Source organism: Schistocerca americana, chromosome 5 (assembly GCF_021461395.2).
Source record: "Schistocerca americana isolate TAMUIC-IGC-003095 chromosome 5, iqSchAmer2.1, whole genome shotgun sequence".
In the NCBI taxonomy this organism is placed as follows: Eukaryota; Metazoa; Arthropoda; class Insecta; order Orthoptera; family Acrididae; genus Schistocerca; species Schistocerca americana.
In genome coordinates, this window is record NC_060123.1 from 342150528 (window position 1) to 342169758 (window position 19231).

Here is a 19231-nt window from a genome sequence, read left to right on the forward strand (position 1 = left end):
TAAGTGAGCGACAATTTTTTATTAAGAGATTAGTCACATTGTATTATTAGTAGGTTAACGAATATATTTTGTGGGGAGGTTACACTAAATGTGAATACTATTTATATTATTTTTTGATTTTTTGTGGGGAGGTTACAAACTGGCGTGGTTCCTCGCTGTCGCCAGGCAATAGACTTGGTCCAGAAAGTTCATTACCATTTTACTCAGGATGTTGTGAACAAATATTATCAACAAACACAACGCTAACTCAAAGTTAATAAATAGCTGTACTGAAAGAAAGTACTAAACACTTGAAACAATAATTATCAGTAGGCGAGCTGCACATGCACTGATGAATTACACTGGTCTGCAGGTGGATATAAACCAATAACTTAAACACTGTTGGGTGCTATGCAATTATTTTTTAACTGTTATCTGACCTATATAACAAACGTATAAACTAACAATAGCTGTTGACTTTTAACAGCTCCATTCATGGGGCAAGGAAAAACTATTATAATTCGTAAATATTTTGATGTATCCCCATTTTTTGTGTACCTTCCCAATAAGAAAACTCTTAACATACTGAGAGAACTAAATAGTAATACATCAAGCTTGTCATACAGTGCAGGCGAGCGCTGTCTCCTAATGATTCCAAGTCGTTTAGGTGGTTCTGCTGGTAAGCTTTCATGCACCCGCACTCACCAAGGTACTGGTGGGCAACCCTATAACACTCGTTTAGAGCATTCTTGAAATTACCTTCAGGTTTGTTGATTTTGTTTGTCAAGAGCCGGCCAGTGTGGCCGAGCGGTTCTCGGCGCTTCAGTCTGGAACCGCGCGTCCGCTACGGTCGCAGGTTCGAATCCTGCCTCGGGCATGGATGTGTGTGATGTCCTTAGGTTAGTTAGGTTTACCTAAGTAGTTCTAAGTTCTAGGGGACTGATGACCTCAGATGTTAAGCCCCATAGTGCTCAGAGTCATTTTTTTTTCTTTTGGTCAAGACTTATGTGTTGAGTTCTATCTGCAAGGAAGTTATGTACACAGTCACAAATGTTTTATGGGTATAATGATCATTATGTACATGGCTCTGGTACATTCATTTATAAAGGTGTACAGTGTTATGATGGGTGTTAGAATATACAGAGTGTAACTAAATTCGCGTCACAAACATTGATGAATTGTGGTGGGAACCAAGGCATTTAAGCTTAACATAGAAACTTATATCCAGAATCATACCGTTTTCCCGCTACGCACAAAATACGTACCACAATACACTTTCACGCTTACCACATTTTCGATGCCACTGACTAGTGCATTATGTATACCATTCACTGGTCACCTGATGTCCCATGCCCAATACAGGTTTGTTTACATGCACTTCAATTGATATTTTGGTCTGTGCAGAAAGGTTTGTACCTGCTGTTGTGCTCATGGTCTTTGTTCATACTATATTACTGTACAGTACTAAACATTCACTGTAGTACAGAATGCAAGCTGTGTGTACATTTTATTTTTAGTGTGTTGCTGTTGACTAAGGTTAACTACACATTTGCAGAGTACAGGCATGATGTTATTGTACAGCAAAGCTCCCTGCAGTGGGAGGGCTGCTCGCCAATTGGGTGCTAAGTGTTTTCCACAACACCAGGCAGCTTTGCGCTCACTCTTTGCTACAGTGTACCAGCTATCCTCAGGGATAGGTACATTCACCATCAGCAGGACTGACAGTGGTGCTCCACAGTGGCTCCACAGATACGAGTGTGAAGAGTTGTACTCCATGTAGTGGAAGAGGATGCGATGATGAGTATCAGAAACAAGGGAGGTAGACTGAATGTGGATCACCAGTCTGTCAGGTGTGTTGCCCATGGGCAGCAGCTACACATACCATCCCCAGGTAATACAGGCAATGAAGGTCCATGATTTTGTGTCAAGAAACCCACTTCTGCAGATGGTTCTTGCACCATTATGTGGACGAGCCTGACTCCCTACAGCAAATCCTCTTTACAGAAGAAGACAAGTTCATTAGGGAAAGTGTTCTCAGTTTTCACAACTGTCATGTGGGGGCTGACAAAAACCCCTATAATCTGTGCTCCCATGGCTTTGAGCAATGATACAATCTGAACATGTGGGAAGGAATAAAGGATGGGCATGTGATTAGGCCATACCTTCTTCTGCCATCTCATGGATGCCAAATACTTGCAATTACTTGACAGCATACAGCATGGACTCCTCGAAGATTTATCGCTGCGTATACATAAAAAGATGTGGTTCCAGCATGATGGCACACATCCTTATTTTTCACATGCAGTACGAGATCATGTGGACCAATGATTTGGACAACAGTGGATAGGTCATGGTGCCGGATTGCTTGGCCTGCATGTTCTCCCGATTTGAACCTGCTAGACTACTACCTGTAGGATCACATGAAATCCTTGATTTACGGGACCTCTCTGGCATCCAAGGAAGATCTACTGGTGCTCGCTATGGTTGTGTTGGATGCAGGAGGAACAGTGATTGGTGACCATGTGGACCGGAACACGGTATTTATGTATCATACCTATGTTGATATCGATGCGCATCTCATTGAGCCCTAATTGTAAGTGGATCCAGAGGACAAGTAGCAGGAGTCAGAGTGTGTTGTGGTATGTTGCATGTAGCAGGAAAACGGTATGTTTCCATACGTGTGTTCCTATGCTAAACTTAACTGTCGTGGTCTCCACTACAAGTCTTCAAAATCTGTAAAGGAAATTTAGTTAAACCCCATATACGTCGATAAATCAGCTATGGAATACAGTGTAGGTCTCCTATTTGCACACTCCTTGATGGCACCCCGTTCAGTGGCTGTTGGGGGATCAATCCAAATCGAAGATACTGGACTGGCATTGACAGGATTTCCTCGCTGCTGTGTCCAGACTTTTTTGGAAGATTGCACTGCGTTTAGCATGTAATCTGATTTTGTGTACGAAAGTAGACGTTAGACGAGGAATTAGCAAGACAGGAAGCAAAACGCTGTTCTGTTGTTGGAGCTGTTTTCTGTACACTAATTATTATACTCAAATTACCAACAAAATAGTGCTTCTTTCGTCGAAATTATTGTTCCGCAAGCCCCACATGCTTTCGAGAAATTAACGATTAATATGTGAAGCACTATTTGCAGTCTAGCCACTGGGCCCAAGGAGACTTAGACCTGGGCCTGTCTTAGCCTGTCTGTTTCGATACATCCTCTCATACGCTTTATTCCCGTTCTTAGTGGCACTGGGCTTCGGTTAACTGGAAGACCGCAGCGTTACTTTTTAAATGGATGGCTCCACAAAAATTCACAGATTATTCGATATTGGACAGTTCTAAGACAAAATAATCCAGCTTTTCGAATGTGTACTAGGAGCAATGAAACACTGATTTCAGTTAACTAGTCCGATCCGCACCATTTTGTCGTTGTTGTGAAGGTAAATATGTATGAATATTTCTGTGTAGACCAATTACTAGGGATGGGCTAAACTACGATTTTCCCATATCAGTGATTTCTGTGAATGCTACTTCTCGGTAACTGCGATCCTTAACTGCGATTTACCACCCTGCCCACAGACATACCAGAAATATTAGCAGCTGTATAATATGAACTATGTTGCTAGTAATTAGTAGCACTATAAATGTTTAATAATCCTCGTGATTTTCCAGACGCATTTCGATTACTGGCTGCTCTATGTACCCATCCACATCTAGAAGAGTTCATCATGAAGATTCAAGACGACTTTCGAAGAACTCGCAGTGTAAAAGAGCCGTAATTGATAACATAAATGTGAAAAATGAGTATTGATACAGTGTGCCATTGAAGTCATTATATGATTTGAAATGTAAACTGCACAGTCCATGAATAATGAAAATTCCATTCTCACCTTGTTTAAGCCATCCCACACCCCAAAATTTTCTGCTGCGTATTTAGCGAGAAAGACTTGCTAGATTGTGGTATTGACCCGTGGTGTGGTCCGTCCCTCACGCCTTGAATGTTGTTATGATAACAGACAGACTGAGCTGCAGCGTAGCCCAAGGCCTACGTTAGGTTGGAAGGTTGCCCGTTTTAAGGTTGAAGACGTGCAAGTAAAAACAATGGAAAGTGTTGACTTGGCAGTTCAAAAATGGCTCTGAGCACTATGGGACTCAACTGCTGAGGTCATTAGTCCCCTAGAACTTAGAACTAGTTAAACCTAACTAACCTAAGGACATCACAAACATCCATGCCCGAGGCAGGATTCGAACCTGCGACCGTAGCGGCCTTGCGGTTCCAGACTGCAGCGCCTTTAACCGCACGGCCACTTCGGCCGGCTACTTGGCAGCTATACGTTGACATTGGGAAAGTATTTATGCAATATTCGAAAATACAGACATAAGTCTAACTACGTATTGTGCTGTCAGAAAAAAATTATTAGTCTTGTGAATACAACTGTTAAACATTTGGTAAAAGTTACGTAGTAGACACCAAGATTGCATTTTTAGTAGTTTATTTATGATACATGTGTGTAATACGCATCGGAATACTCATCGCAGATTTATCCATCATCTGTTTTCTGAAATTACACTGCAGTTTTAGGTTTTATGATGAAAAATATGTTTAAATATCTCATGAAACTTCCGGGATCAGAGCAAACTAGCTTCCTGGTTCATTTCTTCGACCATAGATACGTAATACATCCATATCGTGGGACTCAAGGTTCTTAGAACGAAGTGCGGACATATGTCAATAGATGGCGGCATCTAGTATTAACTGTGCTTTTTAGTTGCTACTTGCGACTTTTAGTTGCGACTTGTCACAGGAATCGCAATTAGATTCGATAGCGTGTCATAAAGAAAAATAGTAGTGCGAATTTAGGGCATCAGGTGGCACATAGCGTTGAATGTTAACAGCGCTTTTTAATTGCTCAAAAATGGTTCAAATGTCTCTGAGCACTATGCGACTTAACTTCTGAGGTCATCAGTCGCCTAGAACTTAGAACTAATTAAACGTAACTAACCTAAGGACATCACACACATCCATGCCCGAGGCAGGATTCGAACCTGCGACTGTAGCGGTCGCTCGGTTCCAGACTGTAGCGCCTAGAACCGCACGGCCACTCCGGCCGGCTTTTAATTGCTACTTGCGTCCTCTACTTGCAACTTGTCACTGAAATCGCAGCTGGACTCGGTAGCATGACATAAGTTTCACAGGAAGAAGTCCGAAATTCGGAGAACAGATAGCACACGGTGTCGATTGTAATGTGCTACTTGCGCCTTTTTGTTGTGGCTGAAACCGCAACCAGATTTTGTAAAGTTCTTATTGTGATATGTATGACTTCTCAATCACTGTGATTTGTTATGCTTATCCATTACGCATATTTTAGAACCGTGACTGTATATTGAATGTAAGTAAGTTATACACAACTGCAACCAGTCACTTTTTTCCAATAATAATGCTTTATTACATGAACCGGTTTTCGAACCCTTTCGGGTTCATCTTCAGATGATTTCGGGAGGATCCGGGAAGTTACATCATTACTGTTGCAGTAAGTAAAAACTAAATTTACATCCATATCGACAGATAAGCAATAGTCAAGGCGATACATTAAAGTGTGACCCATCTTTCTGCCATAGAACCAGCACCCAGCATTATGCTACTACCAGTAATGATGTAACTTCCCGGATCCTCCCAAAATCATCTGAAGATGAACCCGAAAGGGTTCGAAAACCGGTTCATGTAATAAAGCATTATTATTGAAAAAAAAGTGACTGGTTGCAGTTGTGTATAACTTATTTACATACTGTGATTTGTAACAGACACGCGAATTCTCGCTCACCTCTAAGTCATACCATGTTGACTTTCACAGCCGTGTTTGCTTCAGTTAAAACTTCCGGGCTGAGATACATAAAACTATTCCCCCACGTTTCGTCTCCGAGTGCGGGAGATCTTCGAAGATAAAGAGACAACTGCAGGGCGTTTATAAATGAATATCGTGGTTTTAACGCTTTATAATGTTTATTACATTAAACTTACGGTTACAAATGACATGTCAAATGAAAGAGCAACTCAAACAGTTTTACCAAGAACCTTATTAATGTTCAATGTGAGCACCATTTGTCACACGGCACACATCAAGTCTGTAGCCGAGTTCTTCCCAAACGTTGATAAGTGTGTCTTCAATGATTGTAGCAACAGCTGCTTCAATCCGGTTTCTTAATTCAGGGAGGTCAGCTGGTAGCGGAGGCACGTACACACAATCCTTGATGAAGCCCCAAAGGAAAAAATCACATTGCGTTAGGTCAGGTGAACGTGGAGGCCATGCAAAACAAGCCCTGTCATTGGGCCCCTTATGGCCTATCCAGCGCTTGGGCTATAGACTTGATGTGTGCCGTGTGACAAATGGTGCTCACATTGGACATTAATAAGGTTCTTGGTAAAACTGTTTGAGTTGCTCTTTCATTTGACATATAATTTATAACTGTAAGTTTAATGTAATAAATATTATAAAGCGTTAAAATCCCGATATTCATTTATAAATACCCTGTATATCGACCACAGCGTCTCAGCCCAAAAGTTTTAATTCAAGTATCTGTACACTGTCAGCCATATCGGATGTTTATTCTGTTGCCATCTGTCAAAAAGGTTTCATGTGTTTTGGCAGTATCGCCAAGTATTTATTTTGTACGAAATGTATCACAGAACATTTGTTAAATTTTGTTACGAAAACGAAATAAAATGCACTAAAATTTTAGAAATGTTCAATATAATACCTTCGATAAGCCTGCTTTGAGTAAAACAATTACTTAGGAGTTGTATACACATTTCGAAGAATGCAGGGTATTGGTGTTTAAGATAGCGCCGTCGACAACCCCGGCAAATCAACAACTGATAAAATCGCGGCAGAAGTAAAAGAAATGATTTTGCACTGACGGCGTATCACACTCAGAGAATTCTCTGATGATAAAAATGTATCAATTGGGTTATGGCATGAATATTTATGGAAGTTTTTAGTATGAAATGTGTAGCAGCAAAAACTGTTTAAAACTGTTAAATTTCGAACAAACACAGTGGCGAATGCAAGTTCTAGATGAAATCAGCAGCAATGCAGAACTACTGAAATGTTCGTAACAGGTGATGAATGATGCGTTTACGCACGTGGCATCGAAACTAAGGCTTAGTCATCCCGATGGAAGCCTTATAGATAGCTAAGATCGAGAAAATATCGACAAGTGCGGTAATGTGAGAAAGTTATGCTCACTGCGGTCTTTTATTTTAACGACATAGTACACTATTAGTTCTTACAAAAAGGTCGAACACTCAATAAGGAGTGATAATTACAAGTTCAAGGATATTTGTCTGAAGCAATCCGAAAAACAAACCACATACTTTGTGGCGAAGCAGTTCATGGCTTTTGCGTTACTTTTTGTTGCCTGTTTGTGAATTTTTGGCCGAAAATAACACTTCCGTCGCTTTACAAGCATAGGTTAACTACGCCGAGAGAGTTTAAAAGTCCCCGAAAGACAGAGTTTCAGGTGTCTTTAAGGGATTGAATAAGGCGCTGGCGTAAGTGGATAAAATATAATGAGGAATATTTTGAAGAGGATAACACTGATGCAGACCAATATTTAATTATTTACAAAAAACAAAAATTCCCTTTATTTTTTGAACGCAGCTAGTACATCATGCGCCGAAGCTGGTTTGTTTTAATAGGAGCAGCCAACTAGAGCCGTATGTTAAGCTAGTTGGCGTTTCCCACTTCTAGCCAGACGCAAAAGTAAAACGCAGCCCGCTAGTTACAATGAAGATATAGTGAGGCTAAATAACTGCAGCAGTACGTTAGTCCAAAGAGTCTGTTCCATTTGACTGGTGAACTCATAAAAAAAAAGGTTCAAATGGCTCTGAGCACTATGGGACTTATTTAACTTCTGAGGTCATCAGTCCCCTAGAACTTAGAACTACTTAAACCTAACTAACCTAAGGACACCACAAACATCCATGCCCGAGGTAGGATTCGAACCTGCGACCGTACCGGTCGCGCGGTTCCAGACTGTAGCGCCTATAACCGCTCAGCCACTCCGGCCGGCGGTGAAGTCATCCATTTTCAAGGTGCGCAAACATCCAGACTTGGCATGTAGTAATTCCATGGAAACGTCGTGATCGCTAAAAACTTCATTTATGACACGTTTCGAGTAATTGTCATAAGATAAAGTACGCTTAAGGAAGCTTATGCAAGTGAGCAATACAAGCAAAACTTACTATCATATGTGCAATTGCCATTAGGCGTATTTGCAAAAGATGTTATTTTAAGAAATCGCATGCCAGGCGTCTCAAAATAGCATCTTTTGCAAATACACCTAACAGCAACTGCAAATGGTATTGTACGTTTTTCTAGTATTGCTCACTTACATGAGGTTTCCTAGCATAAATTATCGATGACGATTATTGGAAACGCTTGAGAAATAAAATTTTTAGTGATCAAGACGTTTACACGGAATTACTACACATAAACAGTCTGCTTGGAACAGGAAATGTGACGTAATCTATGACATCGAACTGTATATGAAGACTGGGAGCGATATGACGCCATATGCTAGGAGAAAAAAACATCTATTTGATTTTAGGTTTACGTGAGACAGCATACTGACCTATGCATGTAAAACATGGGTAATGAAGAAAAGAGATGTGAGCAGATTGCAGGCATGTGAAATCAAGTTCTTGGGAAGTAGGTTGGGGGTAATAAGAAGAGATAGCATGAAGAATGAAAAGGAAAGGGAAACAGTGAAAGAGGAAGACTTGCAAATGGTTCAAATGGGTCTAAGCACTATGGGACTTGACATCTGAGGTCATCAGTCCCCTGGAACTTAGAACTACTTAAACCTAACTAACCTAAGGACATCACACACATCCATGCCCGAGGCAGGATTCGAACCTGCGACCGTAGCAGTCGCGCGGTTCCTGACTGGAGCGCCTAGAACCCCTCGGCCACTGCAGCCGGCGACCACTTGCAGAACAGGATGGAAACATCAAGGCTGAGATGTTACAGACACTTACAGAGAATGAAAAACAAGAGGATTCCCGACAGGATAAATGAAAGCACTAACGAAACACTTTGCTCAGCATGAAAGGGATAAATTATATTTAAACATATGCTGCCTAAGAAAAATTGGATGAAGATAAAAGATTTGGTGGCTACTACTCTTCTACGTTAGATTAGGAGGAGTAAAGCCTACAAAAATCATTTTGCAGACACAAGATACAGCAAAGGTAAGTCTATACGAGACATGTGTAAACGTCGCTATTATAGTACCCCACCGTCAATGTGCGTTGGAAAGATGGAATCACAAGAAGGTTTTACCGAAGTCGTGTAACGAAATAGAAAAAGTCAAATCCTCTAGAACTACTGATTACATTATGTAAACAAAGCAGACCAGTTGGAAAAAATAATTGTAATCATTCTTTGAACATTGTTGGGGAAAAGCTTACTGACACCTGTCGTAGTGGGTGGAAATGCTGAGGTCGAGAGATGGAGCATGTCTGGAAGATTCAGGCAAACAGTACAGTTTCTGCCACATGTTGGACCAGGATACACAATGATGGCGATCAGCAGTTAAGGGCAGTGCTAAAGGAGAACATTGGTTGAGAAGCTGCCACTTCCTTTTACATGCAAGAGCCAATGCAATGGCAGCGAAAAGTTGAAGTGAAGGAGAATGCTCATCACCACGACATCCACTAAGAGAACAAGATGATTCCACGGACTACATCTTTCCTTGCTATAGATTCTCAGAGACTGGGATGAATGTAGGAGTTTTACAGTATCTCCGACACATTTCTGGCGCACATACAACTCTAAGAAAATTTGGCTTAAGCTGGTGACACTCTTTTGATTATGCCATCAATTAAGCACTAATAACTGTCATTGGGTCAGCTCGAACGTAATGTATTTGGAGCAATTATTCGCACGGCTGGCCTCTTTGATAGCATCTGCTGGCACACAAGTTCCTATGGACTTGATCTTTCCGTGCCGCTGAGAACAAGGTCATTAGAGATAAAGAGCTGAGTCTTATGACAATGTTTAAGGAAACCGTCCCGGTATTCACCTGACGTACTTTCAATTAATCATGGGAAACCTGCATCAGATTTCAGATTGACAGAATAGGCATTTGAACCTCACCTCTCTCGAAAATCAGACCAGTGTTTTAACCAACGCGACAGCTCTCTTCGTGAAATCTCCGGGTGCCTGGACAACTACTGCTCCCATGAATACTCTGGGTGGCGAGTCGTCGAGCAGACAACGTATTGAGGTCTGGTGATGCATCTTGCCTGCCAAGAATTGCCTGTAAATGTCACCGAGCCCGGATTGCAAGTACTGTTTGTTGCATACATAGTTCATTTAATGTTGATAATTTCGAGAGAGCCCCGAGTCTCGATGAAAAATGACGGAAAAAAGATTAACGTCCCGTGGATGACTATGTCATTAGAGACAGAGCAGAAGGACGGATGAGGAACTGAAACCCGCTATTGCCGAAAGGAGTCTAGTTGCCAGAACTTTAAGCGCTACGACCCCTTGCCTAATAGTGTTGAGGATGCTTTATACGTTATAAAATTCGCCTTATTATCCGCTAAAACTCGTCGAAAACAGAGTCTCAGTACATTTATTCGTTGTGGGTATATTTCTCGGTGGCCTGTTGCAGCGGTCTGATCTGTATAAACACTATGCCTTTGTCATAAGTTTATAATTTTCACAAGTTTACATAAGGCGTGCGCGCATGCGTGTGTGCGCGTGCGTGTGCGTGTGTGTGTGTTTAATGCACACATACTTACTGGAGTTAGTCGCAAATAAAAACAATCATGTTTACTGGGAATTTTATTTTTTATTAATCCTTAAATCTCCTATAATGTTTTCTTCGAATGTTCTGTTCTAGTCATTATTTTTGGTCGTGCCTTCCAAACCGGCTTATAATGTCCGTGATTTAAGTTTTCTCTATAATTATATATTGCTTTTAACCCATTTCGTTTGCATGTAGGATATCTGGACCTGTGCAACTCTAATCTAAATACTTCGACCATCACAATGAAGATACGTACTGGGAACGACACTGGAGCCGACTGTGGAATAAGACTGACAATATTTTATCCGCAATATTCCTGTGCACATGTGCGATACATTGAGACTATAGAAAAATCTTACGCAACACTCCAAGGAAAACATCTGGCAGAAGTAATCGCGCACGGCAGATCGTCGCTTGGAGGCGAAGTCCCCACGGGTAAATCTTTGTAAGTCATTAGGAGAACATTTCTAAGTAAAGAACAAAATAAACCGTATAAAGTCCTGATATTACTTTTGTTAGAATAGTGACGATAGAACTTGTTTGTACAAAGAAAGAAAGCTGTTCATTTAAGACACGACATCAAACATATTTTCAAAATTTTAATATTTGAATTACTTAAACTTAGAAGACATCTTCGTAGCCACGAGAAGACAGAGAGGGCGAACACTCAGGCGAGTACAGTGAGCTAACAAGAAATAATGTTAGATGTTACATGTAACGGAAAATTGTGTCTGGTTACGGAAGATTTGGACATATCTTATTTCAAAGAAAGTCGACTCCCTTTGTTCGTTCTTATAGACGGATGCTTAACATCAACTTTAACAACAGTTTTATGTCGTAACCGTGCAGGGTGTTTTAAAGCACTTCTGTTAGTGTTCCCTATAATTTTCTAATCGTTATTCTAATAAATAAACCAGCTAATGAAATAAAAGCCCATGGTAAAGGCGAAGAGAATATATTGCAGCCCCCTGTGTATGTTACTTTGACCATCATAATGGGGGTATGTGAGAATCGCAGGTAGGTGGGTACAGGAACGATAGTCAAGCAGACTACGGAATAAGACTGACGATATTTTATTTGTAACATTCCTGAGCACATTTGAAATATCCTGAGACTATAGAAAAAGCAAACAACTAACTCATGCAACACTCCAAAGAAATGTCTGGCAGAGGTAATCGCACACAACAGATCGTCACTCGAGGGTGAAATTCCCACAAATGTATCCTTGCAAGTCTGTAGCACACATTTCTAAGTAAAGAAAAAAATAACCCTTAAAACACACACTTTTGTTCGTCCACTGTTATGCTGCTTCATCGAATTTAGTTTTCGCCAGGTGTTCATAATTATCATAGTTTTGCTTTTAATAACAACGGTTCCAATGGAGAGCTCGCATTGTTGCAAATTTTACACAAGCTACTTTTCTTCGTCCAGTGCCATATTTAAATCTAAACCTTTCACCACTCTGCATTGCTGTAGCTTTACGTTCATATATTTCCACAGAAGCTTCGTTACGTGATATTTGACACTGTTGCATTAGACTACATTTGTCTTGACCAACCTATCCGTTGTGGACACACAACCCCAACAGAAAAGAATAATAAGAAAATAAGAGCCTGCCTCCAGATCGCGAACGCTGGCGGCTGTTCTGAGATATTTGTCATTTAATTCTACTTTTTTATTTTGTGATCCTGTGCTGGCAAAATAATTATGCGTCTTTAACAATAATGTTTTTACATATGCTTAGTCGCTGTTCCTTTTTGTAAGTACGACACGTGAGCAGAAACAGCAGTTGATGTCAAATGACGAAGACGAGTATTAGGTGACTGTCCGTCAAGTTACTATTGTAACAAGATATGGGGAGATTTACTTTTCTATTTTATTCTGTAGTTTTTATTTTTTATACTTAATAGTAACTTTGTTTTTCCCGTTTCTGTATTTTTTTTTAGTTATGATGATGACTCATAAGAGTAGAAAACAGTAAACTTAACGTATACACTTTGTTACCAGACAATCGTGAATTTAAAAAATCGTTATACGTTTATTCGAGTGTATAACCAAAGAGACTTAAACAACGGTAAGACTATGGAGATATTAATACCCCCACACGTCTTTTCCTCAATATTAAGGAGCCTTTAAATTCACAATTCCTCACAACCAAATCATTAAACAATCTAAAGGCTTAACAAAACAACTGCAGAATTTCCGCCGAAGCCAAGTTTTTCTTGACGAAATGCTTAAAAACAGAGGTTTAATTTATTCATGCGCTCTTGTATAGTGCGTTGGTTTTCTCTTAAAATGCAAAACTTTATACGCTGTTCTATACTTATTTATGTCGCTTTGGCTGGTTCCTCGACACGAAATGGAAGTCTCCTCGCTTTACTATGTAAATATTATTAACTGTGAGTTAGAACAAGACAGTTTTTCGACCGTGAACTCTTGTGATCCGGCGGAAGGGTAAAACACCGGAGCTGCTAAGCAACCGTGATAACAGCGTGCAGATGTGTCTTGAGAAGAAACGAAAAAGAACCGTGTGGAATGGAACGGGTTCTACTATGGAGGTGACCACCACTAACTTAACATATCTGATAAGTATATTACATCAATATCGATCTTTTTGTCTTACATGTGGTACACATTTTCCGGCGGTACGAACAGCATGTCTGTGGTAAATCGCAGCTATACCGGCATTGTGTTAATCGACGTGAAAACACTAGTCACAGCGTAAGGATACAGGTCAAGCCTGAAAAATAGACCCACAGTAATACCCCGCGACAAGTAGTTCATAAGTAATTTCAGCAGTTTCGTTTCTTTTGCCCTGTGGTTGATAGTATGCACCATCTTCGGAAGAGAAGAACAGTTACTGTACCGCTACTCTTTGGTCGCGGAAGTAGCTTTTTCCGATGAGTCTGGAGCTCTTATACCGATAGCATCCCATGTCATTCAATTCCCGATAAATAGCTATGTAGAATTTGTCACAAGGAAAAGGTCACATCTGTACTGACAGATACCACACCGTACTGTCGGTTTCATCGCTTCAAGAATAGCGACAAGTGTTATTACGGTTATTGTTAAGCACAAATGCATACTTCATGGAAATAATTCCTTTCAGATCTTATAGTTGAATGTTATTTTAATACTTCGGATGATTCGTAAGAAATTATGACAACTATCGACACAGCAGACAGAATAGATCGGTATCATTCTGCAGACGGCTTACGAGTCGTGGCGGCCATTGCGCGATCTAAGGGACTTGTCAGACACACTCTGGATTCATTGGATGCTAATCTCGAAATTTCTTAGTTTCAAATAATCAAAGAAATTTCTAGAGCGTCGTATCATACATCTTAAAAGAGAATTGTTTACTCACCAGCTATAAAAACAGCTCCGAACACGAACAGCAATATGAAAATGACTAGGTTCCTCATCTCCGATGATTGCCTGGCGCACTGTGTGCAGTGCTGCGAACTTATCTGCCATCGATAAGATAGCGGCCGGCTGATATCACTGCGTTCTTCCAGATTCAAAACGTATCTTTCAATCATTATTATCTGACGCTAGTCGAACACTGACGACAAATCAGCTGTTGTGCGTCAGAATAAAGAAGTGAGATCGGCTTTCATCCATGACCCTTAAGGCCACTGAGAGTCTCGAAATCGAAGTATAGTTCAATAATATGCAAACTGTAATTTAAGTACACTGAGTGATCGGAAGTTATGATAAGGCACTGGGTGTTTGTTGTATTAACAGAAAGTCACTTCTCCACGAGTCCTCAAAACTGCAGTGGGAAATCCAGGAACGGACTCTACGAGGTATTAAGATCGTTGTGGAGAGATACTGGTGCACGCATCTTGCAACGCTACTCTTAACTTTCCTTGTGTGGTTGGTCCCGGGCTCATCGAGCATACTCGGGCATCGAGAGCAACCCGTATGTGCTCGACTGGTTTAATAACAACGTCCACTCTGGGGGCCTAGCCATGGTCGTGAACTGTATGGAGTGTTCATCAAGCCATGTGCGTGCAATCACGTTGTCGTGGTGAAGCATGGCAGAAAGGCAAATGGTCTTCCTTGAGACAGAAAAGTTTCTATTCTCATGTCATCAGGATTTAGAAAGCATAGCTCATGTGAAACTCAACTTACCATTTCTCACATGATATGCTGCGAGTCATGGATGAAGAGCAACAGGCAGATTTCATATTCCTAGTTTTCCAGGAAAGCGTTTGACACTGTGGCCCACAGCAGATGTCACGAAAGTCCCAGTATACGAAATAGGTTCCCAGATATGACTGGCTCGAAGATTTTTACAAAATAGTTTAGTACTTTGTCCTCGACGACGAGTGTTCTTTAGAGACAAGGATGTTGTCAGGAGTGCCTCAGGGAGTGTGACAGGACTGCTCTTTTTCTATATATGTATAAATGATATGACGGATAAGATGAGCAACAGTCTGCGACTGGTTGCTGATAAATCCGTAGTATTCACGGACATCGGAAGTTCACTGGGGCTATTTGCGGATGATGCTGTAGTATATCAAGAGGGTGTAACAATGGAAAATTGTACTGAAATGCAGGAGGATATGCAACGAATTGACGCTTGGTGCAGGGAATGGCAATTGAATCTCAATGTAGACATGTGTAATGTGCTGCGAATACATAGAAAGAAAGATCCTTTATCATTTAGCTACAATATAGCAGGTCAGCAACTGGAAGCAGTTAATTCCATAAATTATCTGGGAGTAGGCATTAGGAGTGATTTAAAATGGAATGACCATATAAAATTAATCGTCGGTAAAGCAGATGCCAGACTGAGATTCATTGGAAGAATTCTAAGGAAATGCAGTCCAAAAACAAAGGAAGTAGGTTACAGTACACTTGTTAGCCCACTGCTTGAATAGTGCTCACCGGTGTGGGATCCGTACCAGGTAGGGTTGATAGAAGACATAGAGAAGATCCAACGGAGAGCAGCGCGCTTCGTTACAGGATCATTTAGTAATCGTGAAAGCGTTACAGAGATGGCAGATAAACTCCAGTGGAAGACTCTGCAAGAGAGACGCTCAGTAGCTCGGTACGGGCTTTTGTTGAAGTTTCGAGAACATACCTTCACCGTGGAGTCAAGCAGTATTTTGCTCCCTCCTGCATATGTCTCGCGAAGAGACCATGATGATAAAATCAGAGAGATTAGAGCCCACACAGAGGCATACCGACAATCTTTCTTTCCAGGAACAATACGAGACTGGAATAGAAAGGAGAACCGATAGAGGTATTCAAGGTACCCTCCGCCACACACTGTCAGGTGGCTTGCGGAGTATGGATGTAGATGTAGATTCCGCAAAGTCTCGTCGTTGAGTGACTGCAAAAGGATACAGGATGACTTAGACGAAATTTCTATTCGGTGTGATGACTTACAGCTTGCTACAAATGTAGAAAAAGTTAATTGGCTTACATGAGTAGGAAAAGCACTTGTAAATGTTCGAATACGTTATTACTACTTCGAATACAGTATTAGTGGTGTGCTGCTTGACACAGTCATTTAGATTAAATATCTAGGCTTCGATTTATTGGGAGAATTTTAGGAAAATGTGGCCCATCTATAAAGGAGATAGCATGGAGACCGATTCTGCTGGCGCCAACATGCATTTCGCGTAAGAACAGCGAAGATAAGATATGAGAAATTAGAACTTGTACAGAGGCATACACAAAATCTTTTTTCCTCGTTCCATTTGTAACTGGAGCAGGAAATAAAATGGCTACAATGAGGTGAAAGTCATGGGACAGCAATTTGCACATATACGGATGGCGGTACATATCGCGTACACAAGATATAAAAAGGCAATGGGTGGTGAAACTGTCTTTTGTACTCAGGTTGTTCATGTGAAGAGTTTTCCACCATTATTATAGCAGCACGAAGGTGATTAAGAGGCGTAGAACGGGGAATGGTAGTTGGTGCTAGATGTATGGGACATTCCATTTCGAAAATCCTTGGGGATTTCAATATATCGAGATCCACAGTGTCAAGGGTGTGCCGAGAACACCAAATTTCAGTTATTATCTCTCACCTTAGACAACGCAGTGGTCGATGGCCTTCACTTAACGACCGAGAGCATCTGCGTTTGCCTAGACTTGTCAGTGCTAACAGACAAGCAACAATGAGCGAAATAACTGCAGAAATCAATGCGGGACGTAAGATTAACTTATCCCTTAAGGCAGTGAGACGAAACTGGGAGTTAATGGCCTATGTCAGAGGACGACCGACGCGAGTGCCTTTGCTAACAGCAGACATCGCCTGCAGCGCCTCTCCTAGGCTCGTGGTCTGGTCAGATGAGTCCCGATTTCAGTTGGTAAGAGGTGGTGGTAGGGTTTGGGTGTGGTGCAGATCCCATGAACTCATGGGCCCGAATTGTCAACAAGGCACTGTGCAAGCTGGTGGCTGCTCCATAATGGTGTGGGCCGTGTTTACACGGAATGAATCGATCACTGACTGGAAATGGTTATGGTAGCCCACCTGCAGGCATTCGTGGACTTCGTATTCCCAAACAACGATAGAATTTTTATGGATGACAATGTGCCATGTCACCAGGCCACAAGTCTTCGCGATTGGTGTGAAGAACATTCTGGAACAATTTGGCCACCAAGATCGCCCGACATAAATCCCACTGGAAATTTATGGGACATAGTTCGTGCACAAAATCCTGCACCGGTAACACTTTCCCCATTATGGACGGCTATGAGGCACCATGACTCATTATTTCTGCTGGGGACTTCCAACGACTTGTTGAGTCTACGACACGTCGAGCTGCTGCACAATATTTGCTGAGCACAATATTTGGAGGCATCACACTTCTTTCGTCACCTCGCTGTAGATGAGTCGGAGGTTATGAAAGGGAGTTGAGAAGGGATATGAAGTAGGGTCTCAAGTTACTCGATCTGTGCACAGAACGTCAGTAGTAGTTGTACTCCAGTGATGAGAAAAATATCACCCCGGAAGACATCAATGAGAGTTTCCTTTTCTTATTAAATTTAACATCAAATAGGAAAATGTAATTTACAAGCAATTACTCTTGTAAGTCTGATCTATCAGGGTAGTGAATGGCGAAATGGGTAGTGTTTTCCCTACCTAGTGGGATAAAGTGGCCAGACCTTTGTCGCCATTCCCAAATAGGATGTTTAGTTTCAAAAAATGGGTTCGCTTGTGGTTCATATTTCACCATTGATTATTATTAAGAGAACAACAATATGAATGAGAAAGAAACGTATAGCAATACATTGTTGGCACAAAAAGGTCGCAATTCCTAGTGGTATCAATAGAAAAATAAACGATTAATTATGGGTTACTATTACAGTCTAATTCATTCACAATTTATGGCTCATGAAATTGTCCTCGTGAGCCCAGCGATTACAGCTCCGACATCTTACCCACCCGGTCTTGCCATTTCAGTCTCTTTGTTGAAACGACGTGGTATTCTGCTGCGCTTCGCCGACTGGAATACTAATCGCTGCAGGACATTACTGTAATTGCATAAGACTGCTTTCCTGTTTCAAAAAATTAATTAAGGATTTCTTGCTCGCTTTTCCCCAGAACTCTTCGTTTTAGCGTATAACCTAGAATATTGAATTGTTTTGCTGCTGCTGAAAAGGACATGTTATCAAATGTTTCGAATGGCTCTGACCACTACGGGACTTAACATCTGTGGTCATCTGTCCCCTAGAACTTAGAACTACTTAAACCTAACTAACCTAAGAACATCACACACATCCATGCCCGAGGCAGGATTCGAACCTGCGACCGTAGCAGTCTCGCGGTTCCGGACGGAAGTGCCTAGAACCGCTCGGCCACCGCGACCGACACATGTTATCATTCCTTACCGCTTCAATTACCTTTTGCATCGCAACAGGGTCCCATGTTTGTTGTCCTTTTTTCTGGATGTATCTTCTTAGCATCTTGAAGCTCCTGAAAAACCTTGCGGAAGAGCAGTATAACGAATATTAGTTCCGTGTGTAAAACGATTTTCAAAGTTTTAATTTCAATTCTAGTACTATGCATAAAATATGGAATTAGCTAATTATCTTGGGACAAACAGATTGAAAATGATTGTCGAGAATGGTGGCCAGCTTGGGTACTTTTCCCGACGTGCAGCGTGGCCAGTTGTCACGATCGAAAGCCATGTCTGTCTCAGTGGCTCACACCCGTAACAATACAGTTCAAGGAAATGACAGTGACTTATATTTGCAAGCCAAAAGGCATTGCGCGAACCATGCTCTCGAAAAAAGCTATTGCTCTACATAAAAGTGAAGCAACTAAAGTAGTATAAGTGACTTATCTTACATCAAACGATCGAAAAACCTAAATGTTTTCACAGAAAAAAAAAAAAAATGTTTCAAATGGCTCTGAGCACTGTGGGACTTAACAACTGAGGTCATCAGTCCCCTAGAACTTACAACT

General features: G+C 41.2%; 1 protein-coding gene across 1 annotated transcript in view; it reads right to left on the bottom strand.

The window, feature by feature from the left end:
- LOC124616677 overlaps positions 1–14244 on the bottom strand; it is a 169005-nt gene extending 154761 nt beyond the window's left edge. The window contains exon 1 of the mRNA XM_047145006.1: positions 14165–14244. Within this exon, the coding sequence (XP_047000962.1) occupies positions 14165–14222 (58 nt within the window). The 5' untranslated portion in view covers positions 14223–14244. The remainder of the gene's footprint in view (positions 1–14164) is intronic.
- Positions 14245–19231: the final 4987 nt, after the last annotated feature.